Source organism: Gracilinanus agilis, chromosome 5, assembly GCF_016433145.1.
Source record: "Gracilinanus agilis isolate LMUSP501 chromosome 5, AgileGrace, whole genome shotgun sequence".
Lineage (NCBI taxonomy): Eukaryota > Metazoa > Chordata > Mammalia > Didelphimorphia > Didelphidae > Gracilinanus > Gracilinanus agilis.
In genome coordinates, this window is record NC_058134.1 from 151,992,357 (window position 1) to 152,005,857 (window position 13,501).

Genomic DNA, 13,501 nt, shown 5'->3' on the forward strand with positions numbered 1-13,501 from the left:
ATTAGCGAAAGCAGGAAACTACAATAGCAAATGGCATGCTCCCTCCATTTGCCAACCCACCACCCCTTTCCTGCCACCAGCACCCCTATTCCAGTTCATCTTTTCCTTGTTCTGATGCTCCCATCTTGGGCTTCTTGCCTAGGGAGGGTCTCTTGGGTATCCCTGGCTTTCTCTCTTCCTCCATGGGATATCATGGAGTCTTATATCCCGAAGTCTATCTAATGTTTCTCCTCAAGTTTTTCTTGACCGAGCTTGCTGTAGAATATTGTGGGATGTTTGTGTGGGTGCTCAAATTGCTCATTATGATTGTGATAGACAATGCTACCCTTAGACTAGAAGGTAGCCTGGGAAGATGAAACAGAACAATGGAAAGAGCATCGTCCCTGGAGGCAAAGGAACTGGATTCAAATTCTTCTTCTGATATTTACTCCCTGCATGACTTAACCTCTCTGGTCCTCTTGGCCTTCAGCATCAAACCTCACATCATCTAGCCTATTGGTGTTATTGTTCAGTTTCTACATCCATAAAATGAAGAAGTTGGACTAGATGATCACTAACGTCCTGTCCTTCTGGCTCTAGATCTCTGATCCTGTTGATCTTTCCCAAAGATGGGCTAACAGGGGTGAGGCAAAGGTACCCCACTTTCAGGCTAAGTCTAAGATCATTAGACAGGAGAGACTCTGCCTAAAAAAGAGGGAAGAGCAGCTTTATATTGCTGATTAGGAGACTCCTGGAGAAGTACAGTAAGAAGGGAATAGGATCTTGGTGGACAGATCTTGAAAATTAAATGGATTTTTAAAATAAAATAAAATAAAACAAAGTATATGTCAGAGATCCAACTTGACCCAGGTCCTGGTACAGTGATCCAGAAGGCCACAGATTGGGAGTCAGAGGACCCATAATTAAAGGCAGCGAGGTGACACAGCAGATAGAGCACTGGGCCTGGCATCAGGAAGACATGAATTCAAATTGGGCTCAGATAGTACTAGATATGTGACCCTAGATGAGTCACTTAACTCTGTCTGCTTCAGTTTCTTCATCTGTAAAATGAGTTAGAAAAAGAAATGGCCAGGCTACTCTGGCATCTTTGCCAAGAAGAGCCCAGATAAGTCAAAGAGTCAGACACGACTGAAATGACTGAACAATAGCAAAATAACCCTGTCACTCTCTGTATGCCCTTGGGTAAGTCACTGAGTTCCTCTGGACCTTAGTTTCTTCATCTGTAAAATGTGAGGATCCAATGAGATTGCCTTTATGGTCCCTTCCAGCTATGATTCTCTGATTCCAAGATCTGTCTGCTAAATGAGACTGTTCTTTCTAGTAGATACCATTTTAAAAGTCTATCTGGATTAGGTTTTTTTCTCCATGTGAGCACCTTGAGGGCAGGGAATATTTTGTTAAACCTTTTCTTCTGGCCCAGAGTAAGCACTTCATAAATCCTTCGTTGACTTATTAACTTCTCAGGTTCCTTCAGGACAGTAGCTTCATCACAGCCTGGGGCTTACAAGTAGCTCCCAAGATAGCCTTAAAGATCATCATGGAAGAAGGGGATTCCCTTACTGGTGTGTGTGTGTCACAAATCTAGCCCTTCAGGAAGTTCCTCCCTAAGTCTAACAAAACCTCTTCAGCGATCCTTAAACACAATTCCCTCTTGTGTGTGCCATCAGGGGCCATGGAAGAACAGCTGCTCACCCTCCTCTCTCTAATACTTTTTAATGGGTTTACAAACAGTCATTAAGTTTCCCTTCAGCTTTCTCTTAGCCTTGTTTTATTTAAATGGACGCTGAGAGCTTTGGAGCAGAGCAGTTCAGTCTCAAGCACACAGACAGAGAAATAGCAGGAATCCTAAATGCATAAGCAGCTACTCTGGCCCTCCAACTGCCCACTTTAACCTACACAGAGGAGACAATCTACTTTCTTTTGCAAATTCCTAATGGATCAGAGGCCCATTTCCGGGCTATCTCCTGAATAAAGTAAGACACTCCTGACCTGAATCAGAGAATGAATGAATGAATGAATGAATGAATGAGAAATCAAACAACTATTCTATGTCAGGCAATGGTAACCCAAAGACAAATATGAAGTGGCCCCTGCCTTCCAGGACTTTACATTCTACTGGGGGAAACACATATATGCACAAAGGGATTTTAATAGTACTTTTCTTTAATGAAGAGACAGAGGCTGTCTCTGCAGTTGCAAAGAGAAAAAGTCAAGGGGGCAGCTAGTGGCTCAGTGGATAGAGTGCCAGCCCTGGAATGGAGGGTCCTAGGTTCAGATCTAGCCTCAGATACTTCCTTATTATGTGATCCTGGGCAAGTCACTTAACCCCAGTTGCTTAGCCCTTTCTGCTCTTCTGCTTTGGAGCCAAAATTAGTATCCTAAGAGAAAGTAAGGGCTTAAGGAGAGACATAAAGGCAGAGAGAGGCAGAGACGGAGAAAAGGAAGGAGGAAGAAAGGGAGACAGTGACAGAGACAGAGAGAGAAAAGGAAAGAGGGGGAAGGGAAACAGAGAGAAAAAGGGAAGGAGGGAGGGAGGGAGACAGAGACAGGAAGAAGAGAGTGAGGGAGAGAGACAGAGAGATAAAGGGAAGGAGGAAGAGAGGGAGACAGTGACAGAGACAGAGAGAGGGAGGGAGGAAAGGAGACAGAGAGACAGAGACAGACAGAAAGAGGGAGGGAGACAGACAGAGAGACAGAGATAGAGAGAAAAAGGGAAAGGAGGAGGGAGGGAGGGAGAGAAATTGAGAGATAAAGGGAAGGAGGGAGGGAGACAAAGACAGGCAGAGAGAGGGAGAGAATTAGAGAGATAAAGAGAAGGAGGGAGGGAGACAGAGACAGAAACAGGCAGAGAGGGGGAGGGAGGGAGAGAAATAGAGAGATAAAGGGAAGGAGGGAGGGAGACAGACAGAGACAGGCAGAGAGGGGAAGGGAGAAAAATAGGGAGGGAGGGTCAAAATCCACCTCCCATTTCAGACAGATACTCAGAGTTTCTGGAGAAGAATCAGTTTGTTCTCTTGTCTGAGGCACACGGGAGAAGCTGTGGATTTCATAGGGGCTTCCCCATTCCCTGTATTAGTTATCTGTCTCTAACTGTGAATAATGGGAGTTTGGAGGAGGGAGAGAAGAGGGGGCATACTCCAGGCTTAAGTGAGGCTTGCTTGCCTCAGTTGACTGCACATTTAAAGCTTCATCTCCCTTTCATTCTTATGCTGTTTATTTTTGGTTCATCACTCAGATTGACAGGTGAAAGTCTGTGTTAGCTGGCTGGGGTGGGTTTCATACTGTGCCTCGAGTCGGCGCTCCTATGTTCCCAATGAAACAAAGACTTGCAGAGGAGAAGAACAGATGGGCTAGATGAAATTTGGTGAGGTTAAAAACCCCCTTTCGGTTGTTTTTGTCAAGTATAAAGAGGGCATATGACGGTCCTTTCCTTTGCCCAGGCTCTCCACCTCGCCCAACCCCAGACTGGACTTGGAAATCATCATTCCCGCCTCACCTCTTAGGATCTCTATTTCTCATCCAAGCACAGCTCAGACACTGCCTCCTCTTACATGAGGTCTTTACAGATTTCCCAAAATTGTTAGTGATTTCGACTTTTTGAAATTATTTTGTGTATAATTTTTCTTGCTTAGTGTATATATATTCCTGAGTGTGTGTGTATATACATATGCATATGCACACACACACACACACACATATATATATATATATATTATAGCATAGTAGTGTATATATTATTCCTTAAATAAATAAGGGCAGCTAGGTGGCACAGTAGATAGAGGCCTGTCTTGGCATCAGGAGACTTGAGTTCAAATGTGGCTACAGACACGTATGAGTTGTGTGATCCTGAGCAAGTCACTTAAAACCCTATTTGCCTCAACTTCCTCATCTGTAAAATGAGCTGGAGAAAGAAATGGCAAATTACTCTTTGCCAAGGAAACCTCAAATATGGTCTTAAAGAGTTAGAGCCGAAAAAATGACCACCAGTGAACAACAAAGTCCGTGAAGTCAAGGGCTATTTTATTTTTGTCCCTTGTATTCCTAGTGCTTCGTACAGTGTCTTCCTTTGCAAATAATACTAATAATAATAGCTAACATTTAAATAGAGCTTATCATGGGCCAGGCACTGTGCTAAGTGCTTTATAAATATCATCTCATTTGATCCTCACAACAATCCCGGGAAGTAGTTGCTATTATTATCCTCTGTTTACAGATGAAGAAACTGAGGCAATGTAGACACTAAATGATAACTCTAGTCCAACTATCAATAATATAGAATTAGATCTTGATCATGTAAAACCTAGTGGAATTGTGTGTCGGCTAAGGGGGGTTAGGGGGGATTGGGGGAGAGGGAAAGAACATGAAATATGTAACTAGGGGAAAATATTCAAAATGAAAATAAAAAATAAAAGAAACTGAGGCAAACAGAAGTTAAGTTGCCCAAGGATACACAGCTAGTAAGGGTCTGAGGTCATATTTGAATTCAGATCTTCCTGATACCAAAACCTAGCACTCTATTGCTTTGTCACCTATTTGCCCTATTGTTTAATAAATGATTGTTGAATTGAATTGAAGTTTTGGTGGAATTGTGTGGTGGAATCTCATGAACGACACAGACACATGGGTATTTGTTTTTGGAGTAGGCGAAACATCTTGGTGGTGACCCTTAACACTCCAATCCCCCTTTCCTTCTCCTCTAGCCAAGGACTGAGGATAAGGATCTATCCCGGGAGCAGGATCAGACAGTCAGTCTCTAGAATACTAGGGCCATTTTTTTTTTCGACCCCCAACCTGAAACACATGGTCTGACAAAGTATATTCCTTTTGTAAAGCTTCTTTTTTAATACACTCTTTCTTTTTCTCAAGTTGGAGGCTTCCTCAGAAAATCTGAGATGCTGAGTTTCCAGTACCATAGACACCAAGATTACTTCTTGGTGGTTTTCACTGGAGAAAGGGGGTGTATTTTGGGGGAAGCCCTGCCTATGAGGATTGGGGAAGACCCCTGCCGTGTTATTCCTTCTTTGGATTTCTGAAGCTTAGGGGTTCCTAGACTTTGTGCTGTTTCTACCTTCCCTTCCTCGCTTTTGAGCCCCACACGGATGTCATTGGCTTCCATTTGCTCGTTCTTCCCCTCTCCTTCCTTGGTGATCCTTTCCAGGGGTTTCATCCCTTCACCATCATTTGCCACAGTCCAAACAGAGACTTGTTCACTCAAGTCTTTCTCTCCTGACCATATCTGGATGGATGGGTTTTTCCACTTCCTAGCTCCAGATTTTGAGTTGAATTCATATATTTTGCCAGTAACTAGAAGAAAAATAGAACAACAGTTAATCCAAGGTTTCAGCTTATTTCGTCTCAAAAGAAAGAAGCAAGCCAGAAGCTCTGAATGACTTAAAGATATAACACAACCTTGCAGAGAAACAGAGTCCATTTACCGGCCCATACAAGTCTAGCTAACCTGCCCCTTTCAAAGATTATACAACTTAGACAACAACACAGGCAGTAAAAGAAATGAAATGAACAGCCTAATAATACATTGTCAGGAGGCACCTAGGTGGCTCAGTGGATTGAGAGCCAGGCCTAGAGACAGGAGGTCCTGAGTTCAAATCTAGTTTCAGATACTTCCAAGCTGTGTGACCCTGGGCAAGTCACTTAACTCCAATTGCCTAGCCCCTACCACTCTTCTGCTTTGGAACCACTGCAAAGTATTGATCCTAAAATGGAAGGTGAGGGTTTTAAGGTAATAATAATAATCATAATTATTATACATAGTCCCTGGCAATGCGTACAGTTCACAGTATATGAACTGCCTTTTAGGTTCTAGGCCAGCAGTTCTTTCTTAACCTTTTTTGCATAAAGACACTTTTGACATTTTGATAAAACCTATGGACATCTGAGCACAATGTTTTTTTTAATGCAAAACATAAAATACGCAGGAAATCAATAATAAAAAAATCTCTATCCCTACCTATTTTTCCCCATCCAGGTTCACAGATTCTCCTTGAGTTGTTTAACAAGCATTTAACAACCAGCTCTCCAAAAATGTGCAACACATTTTTTTTAAACCATTACTTTCTATCTTTGAATCAATACTAAGTATTGGTTCCAGGGCAGAAGAGAGGTAAGGGCTAGGCCACGGCTTGGAGGATGACCTCTCAGTTTCCTTCCAGCTCTAAACTCTGGAACCCTGGGATTCACGTCCTCCTTGTATCCCCCCCTTCTCCCAAGGCTTGCTCTTGCTCTCCATATTCCAGTTGGCTCCCAGATTTCCTTTCTTCCCCTAGCTACAGCTCTATACCGGGCGCCTGTCTGCTCCACGCTGAATCTCTATTTCCTTGACCAACTATCTCTCTAGGGAAACCTTGGGGTCAGGGAAGACTCTGCTGGTGTCATTTCCCGGAAGCCTCAGTGGCTGCTGTCTGCTCTGGATTCCTCCAGCACTTATGCTAATGTGGGCACATTATGGTAACAAGTACCTAATAATAGAGGGAAATTTCATTCCAAAGGCAGCCTCCTGCTGGAGAGGAGCCATTCTCCTTCAGAGAAGGACTGAAGCATTTTGCATATGAAGGTGGCCACGAGCCAAAACACTTGCCTCCCGAATTGGGTCTCCTTCCCTTTATTCCCGTCTATAATTGAGCCTTTGTAAGTGGCTCGAATGTGTGTAAAGGAGCTAAATCTGGTGGCTGACTTCAGGGAGGCTGTGTGAGCTCCCAGAGCCTGTCTTTACCTTTCATTTATCTTTCCCAGCCAAAGGGATTGGGGGCTGCGCTAGCTGCAAACCCACAGACATTCTCTCATGCCTCACCCAACTACCCAAGAGGAAGAATGGATTGATTCTGTGCTCGGCTGGGCTGGAAAAAGGATGTTCTCTGGGGATGCCATCCCCAAGAGGGGCTTATTTTTGGAGGGGAAGAGGGGAGAGAAAATGTAGTTAAAAAAGATGGAGTGAGCAAGCAAGCATTTATGAAGCTCTTACTATGTGCCAGACTCTGCTTTAGGAATGAGGATACAAAGACAAAAAAAGAAAGGAAAGGAAAGAAAGGAAAAGAAAAGAAAAGAAAGGAGAAGAGAAGAGAAGAGAAAAGAAAAGGGAAAATAAAGGAAAAGGAAAGGAAAAGAAAGAGAAAGGAAAGGAAAAGGAAAGGAAAGAGAAAAGAAAAGGAAGGAAAAGAAAAGAAAAAGAAAGGAAATAAAAGAAAAGAAAAGAAAAGAAAAGAAAAGAAGAGAAAAGAAAAAGAAAAAGAAAAGAGGAAAAAAGAAATAGTTCCTGGCTTCAAGAACCTTACTTTTTTTTTTTTTTAAACCCTGACCTTCTGTCTTAGAATCAATGCTGGGTATTGGTTCCAAGGCAGAAGAGCTGTAAAGGTGAGGTAATGGGGATTAAGTGACTTGCCCAGGGTCATACAGTTAGGTTCTCTTAACTCCAGGTCTGGCACTCTACCTACTGGGCTACCTAGCTGTCCCTCTGCAAGCCATTTCTCTAATTTCTCATTAGCAAAATAGCAGAGGTATGAGACAGTCCAGTAGGGTGAGGGTTGGACTAAGTGATCTCTAAGGTTCTGTCTGGACTATTGCAATAGTCTTCAGATTGGTCTTCATGCATCCAGGCTCCTCTTGTAGAGATTTCACAGAGTTGCCTAATTAATATTCCTAAAACAGGTTGTTGGGGTGCCCACCCCAGTAGCTCTTTATTGCCTCTAGGGGGGAAACAGGCTTCTCAACCTGGCACTTAAAGTCATACACAATCTGTCTACTTCCTCTTTCCAGACATACTATTTTCCTTCCTGTAGTCTACATTCCAGCCAAACTAACTTACTAGCTGTTCCCCAGAATTCAGCTTGTTGTCCTCCCTCCCATTTCTCTGCCTTTCCTTCTAGGTTCTATTTAAGGACTTAAGTGCCTCCTCCTATAGGAAGCCTTCCCAGGTTCCCCCAGATTTTTTTGGTGCTCTTTTCATCCTGCAACTCCTCTGAGTGTACTTACTTGTGTATATGTTGCATTCTGCCTGTGGCGCCCTGCCTCCCCCAAGAACATAAGCTCCCTGAGGACAGAAGTGGTTTCATTTTTGTTTTAATTTCAATTACCTCAAAACAGTGCTTACCTGGAACATAATAAGCACTTAATAAATGTGGAATTGAATTTTGAGTTCTAAATCTTCCAGTTTTATGAAGAAGCCATCCTAGGCCCTAGGATTGGGCCCACATGGTCATGGAATGTCTCAGAGAATTTTATACAGGATGTTACAAAAGCATTAGTGCAATTTAATAGCTCACTCTTAAAAATAGCTTTTAAAATTAAGTGACATTAATAAATTAAATAAACATTAATTTAAAGAGAACTTAAGCTATTAGTTTTGTTTTTGTTTTTGTTTTTTTTAACCCTTGTACTTCAGTGTATTGTCTCATAGGTGGAAGAGTGGTAAGGGTGGGCAATGGGGGTCAAGTGACTTGCCCAGGGTCACACAGCTGGGAAGTGGCTGAGGCCGGGTTTGAACCTAGGACCTCCCATCTCTAGGCCTGACTCTCACTCCACTGAGCTACCCAGCTGCCCCTAAGCTATTAGTTTTAAATTGCTCTAAGACTATTGGGACATGTATACCTTATTTTATCATATCTTCACAATATCTTTGAGAGAAATGGAGACAGAGGAAGAGGGAGACAGAGAGAGATAGAAAGAGATCGAGAAAGAGAGAATAAGCATTTAGATAGTGTCTACTATGTTCTAGGCAATGTGCTAAGCACTTTACAAACATTAATTTATTTGATCTTCCTTAATTTGATTATTCCATCTGATCTTACCTATTACATCCATTTTCAAGCTGAGAAAATGGAGGTAAACAGAAGGTACGGGATTTGCTTAGGGTGACTAAGCTAGGGAGTGTCTAAGGCAGGATTTGAATTCAGGTCTTCCTGGTTCCAAGTCTAGCAGTCTAATCACTGAACCAGCTAGATGGCTCTCGTGTTCCAAATCCTTAAAGTATTTTGTAAATGTTGGCTATTATTATAATGTATTATGGCTTGCATAGTGCTTTTCTCATCAATGCCCTATGAAGTAGGTAGTCTAAGAATTATAATTCCCCCTTTTACAGATGAGGAGACTGAGGCTCAGGGAAAGAAAGCTACATGCTCAACACCAAACAGGTATCAAGTATTGCAGCTGAGATTTGAACTCAGGTCTCAGGACTTTAAGACTCCCATTGGTTAAACTTTATACGATGCTGCTCTCTATTTGACAAATCAGCCAAGTGGGACCTGCATGGAAAAATCAAATATTCTCTCTGAAAACAGCAAGTCAGGAACAAGAAATGATGTGGAAAAAAATGAAGGCTTGCTGTACTTCCACCTCATTTATCAATAATGATACTATCTCCTTTTAAACTGGTATTTCCATTTATATTACCTGGGTCTAGGGCTTCTCCATCAAAGACAGTGTTAATCTTGGTCATTTCCTAAGAAGACAGAGAGAGACACAACATGAAATAAAGCCAGGCGCTGACCCAAGAGAAGGCTGTCATTACTCTGAGAAATTCAGACCTGGCTGAGTCTGGCAGCCAAGCTCCGTGGTCCCTGCGCCTGGGAAGGATCAGTGGCTGAGCTCAATCAGGAAAAAGCCAGAGAGACTTCTGGGGGCCTGCCTGATGCTTAAGTGAGAACTAATCATGCCTGACAGACTAAGTGACTTGGAATGGGCAATCAGAGGGGGTCACCTCCTCTGGGCAAAGGGCCTGGGAGCTCCCTGTTGGGAGCCGGCTAGAAGAGGAACTGCGCAGGGGCACCTGATAGACTCCACAACGGAGGGGAAGCAGTTTTCAGACATCTGATGCCAAGCAGGGCTGTGCTTGGCGAATCATTGAGAGCATCTAATTCAACTCACCTCCACCATCTTTTTAATTTTTACAGGCTGAGGCACAGAGATGTTAAGTGACTTGCCCAATGTTACTCAGCTATCAAGCTCTCTAGCCAATAAATTCAATGGATTTTCTATCCCAATTAATACCACTTAAACCAATAGTGACAGTCCTCTCCAGGGGCCCCAGCCCGTGGCACGTGCCACTCTCCAGGCATTCCATATGGCTCTACAGCTGGCTAAGATTTGAAAAGGGCCAGGCAGAAGGAAGCTCTCTAGTCCTAGCTTTTAGGGTTTGGAAAAGAAGTATTCCGATCAAGGGAGACAATAACCCTACTGTACGTTTCAGACCATGCCCAGAATAACATGCTCAGCTCTGGGCACTTTGACAAGCTGAGGCACATTCAGAGGAGGGTAACAAGGATGGCAAAGGGTTTCAAAACAACATTAGACGGCTCCTCGAGAGAAGGTCTTTCACCTTTCTTTGAGTCCCCATTAGCACAGTGCCCAGCACATTGCAAGCACGTAATAATTTTTTGGGGGGGTCTGACTGATGGACAATGTTGCTCAAGGAAGGAACTGGGGAGGTAGAGATAGTTGGCCTGGAGAAAGCTTCGGGAAGTCTTCAACTTTCTGGAGAGTCCTCGGGTGAATGAGGGATTCGATTTATTCTGCTCAGCTCCAGTGGACAGAAGCAAGTTCAAGAAGTAGAAGTGAGAGACAGATTTTTGGCTCAATAGAAAGAAAGAAATTCTTAATAATTAGAGCTGGCCCCAAATGGAACAGACTGCTTCATAAAGCAATGAGTTACCCATCACTGGAGTTGTTCAGGCAGAGACTGGACAACCATGCTTTCAGGACATTCGAGATGGGGTTCTGCATGGTAGATGGTTTTGCCAGATGCCAATGTATTCCCAGGCTCATAATAACAACTGTTTCCATAGCACTTTAAAGATTCTGAAGCAACCGTCTTGTGAAGTAGGTGCTTTGAGTATTATTGTTGACATTTACAGCTGGGGAAACTGAGGCCTAGATAGGTTAAGTGGAGGGGGAATGAGAAGCACCCAACTAGTAAGTAATAGTGTGGGTAGTAGAAGTCGTAGCAACAGGAGCAGGATTCAAACCCAGGTCTCCTAATTCCCAGGTCATTATTCTGTAAGCCTACATAAAAAGAGTTAGTTGATCTCTAGGACTGGCCATATAGGAAAGAACTAAAGTGATGTCCTACTAGTCAGCTAGTCACGGCCATTAGAGCCTTGTTGATATTGATTCTGATAATTAATAGCTAATAGGCAGTCAATTGCCAGAAGGCAGTATGCTAGAATGAACACTTGATTTGGATTCGAGGAATCTGTGTTCCAATCCCAACTCCTTTATGGTTCCAATCCCAACTCTTTCGGTTATGATCTGTGCAACAATGGGCACCCCATTTACTGTCTCTGGGCCTCAACTTCCTCATCTGTAAAATGAGAGGTTTAGGCTTGATGGCTTCCAAGGCCTCTTCTAGGTCTAAACCAATTATCCTTAGAACACAGGACAGCAGAAACATTAGTGGTAAGAAGAGATCACCGATGCTGCGATCTTACCAAAAATGGGACCACGAGCCCAAACAGAGAAATGACTTGGCAGAAAGTCGCCAAGTAAGAGGTCAAGCTGGGATCTCTTAGAACTGGCCTTTATTCTTTTGGTAGCGCTAGAAGAAGTCTGGTAAAACCATGGCCAGCCAGCTTTCTTTTACCTACTCTCTCTTAAAAAGAACTGAATAGCCCACAGAAAGGTGCTTGAGCAACCCCGTAAACCTTCCTCCAACATCCTCTATGACTAAACTCATGTTCCCTTAAAGGTACGCTGCTAGAATCCTGCTCCTCAATCCCTCAGGACCTTCATCTATTGCTAACTGCTCCTTCCACATATAACATGGTATCATGGGTAGTGTTGAGTGTAAACATCTGAATTTGCAGCCTGCCTCGCGCCCTTACTAGCTCCATGACCCTGGGCTTGTCACTTAACCTCTCTCAGCCTCATTTCTTCATGGTAAAATGAGGGTAATAACAGCACCTACTTCACAAGGTGCTTGTGAAGATCACACGAGATAATCTAGGCAAGATGCTTTCCAAATCTTAAAGCCCTCCCCAAATGTTAGCTATCATTTTGTTATTAATACTACAACCAGTGATGATTTTATATTTACTCCTCTTGTTCCGTAACATCACTGACCACCCAGTTCCTGCTCAGGTTTCAGCCAGGCTGGTACGGGCAAGTGTGTGTGCCGTATAATTCCTCTGCCCTTTGCCACACACAGAGACAGCCAGGTGGGCAGCAGCTGGCTCGCCCCTCTGGCCAGTCTGACTGCTTAGGCATGCACACTGAGGCAGCTGCCACCCATCTGCCTCCTCAGCCTTTGCACTGCCACTTCCTCATTTCATTTATCTCCCAGCCCTTCTTTCTCAGAGTTACTGTGACATAGTCAACTCAACCGTGAAAGACAGGCAGGGACACACTGGCTGGGCTTCCCCCGCCCCCAACACTCAGCAGCTTTCAGGGACATCACAAAACCTCAGGACTGGAAGGGACCTACGTGTCCATCTACTCTAAGTGGCACCTGGGCCAGAAGCCCCTTTACAGCATCCCCTGCGATGGTCATCCAGCCTCTGCCTCAAGACCACTAGTGAAGGGAAATGAGCTCCTTCCTGAACAGCACATTCCGCTTGCAGAAACATCAGAGTTTGTACGTGGGGAAGGATTTCCTGGCATGCAACTTAATTCCGCCTTATGACCATCCCAGGCTCTCCTAAAGCCCAGCCTATTAGTGCTCTTAGTTTTGTCCCTGGGGCCAAGCAGAACAAGTCTGATCCCTCCTCCATGGAAGCAACACTTCAGATCCTGGAAGTTGAGAATTGATGCCACTCCTTCCCCAGGCTCCCACCCAAGATTGCTCTTTTCCAGGTTCTACAGCCCGACTGCCTTTAACAGAACTCCGCATCTAGCTTGTAGCAGTCTCACTCCTACTTGCCCACCTAGCAGGATAAATTCTAGATTGTCAATGTCTCCTGAAATATGGTACCTGAACCATAGAATATGCACCATACTGGAACTGAACACAATCTGAGCAGGAAACACTCCTCTGGGAAGGATAATCAACTTTGCCTTCCTCACGTTTCCTTTTTTTCCCTACATGCAAGGAAGATCCTGGCTTGCTTGCTTGTATTTGTAGCCCCAGAACTTAGTACGCTACCCAGCACACTTTGTTGTTCAGTTGTTTCACTTGAGTTTGACTCTTTGTGACTCCATTTGGGCTTTTCTTGGCAAAGATATTAGAGTGGTTTGCCATTTCCTTCTCCAGCTCATTTTATGGATGAGGAAACTAAGGCAAACAGGGTCAAGTGACTTGTCCAGGGTTACATGCTAACAAGTGTCTGAGGTCAAATTTGAACTCAGGTCTTCTTGACTCCAGGCCTGGTGCTGCTCTGTCCACTGTACCATCTGGCACGTAGTAAGTTCTTAATAAATGCTCAATCTACATTTTCTTCCTTCCTTCCTCCCTCCCTCCCTCCCTCCCTCTCTCCCTCTCTTCCTTCCTTCCTTTCTTCCTTCCTTTCTTCCTTCCTTTCTTCCTTCCTTCCTTCCTTCCTTCCTTCCTTCCTTCCTTCCT

At 43.9% G+C, this 13,501-nt stretch overlaps 1 protein-coding gene across 1 annotated transcript in view; it reads right to left on the minus strand.

The window, feature by feature from the left end:
* Window positions 1-4,924: 4,924 nt before the first annotated feature.
* CDHR3 (cadherin related family member 3) overlaps window positions 4,925-13,501 on the minus strand; it is a 113,219-nt gene continuing 104,642 nt past the window's right edge. The window contains exons 18-19 of the mRNA XM_044679048.1: window positions 9,403-9,451; window positions 4,925-5,304 (exon numbers count right to left, since the gene is read on the minus strand). Coding sequence (XP_044534983.1) covers window positions 4,925-5,304; window positions 9,403-9,451 — 429 coding nt within the window. The remainder of the gene's footprint in view (window positions 5,305-9,402; window positions 9,452-13,501) is intronic.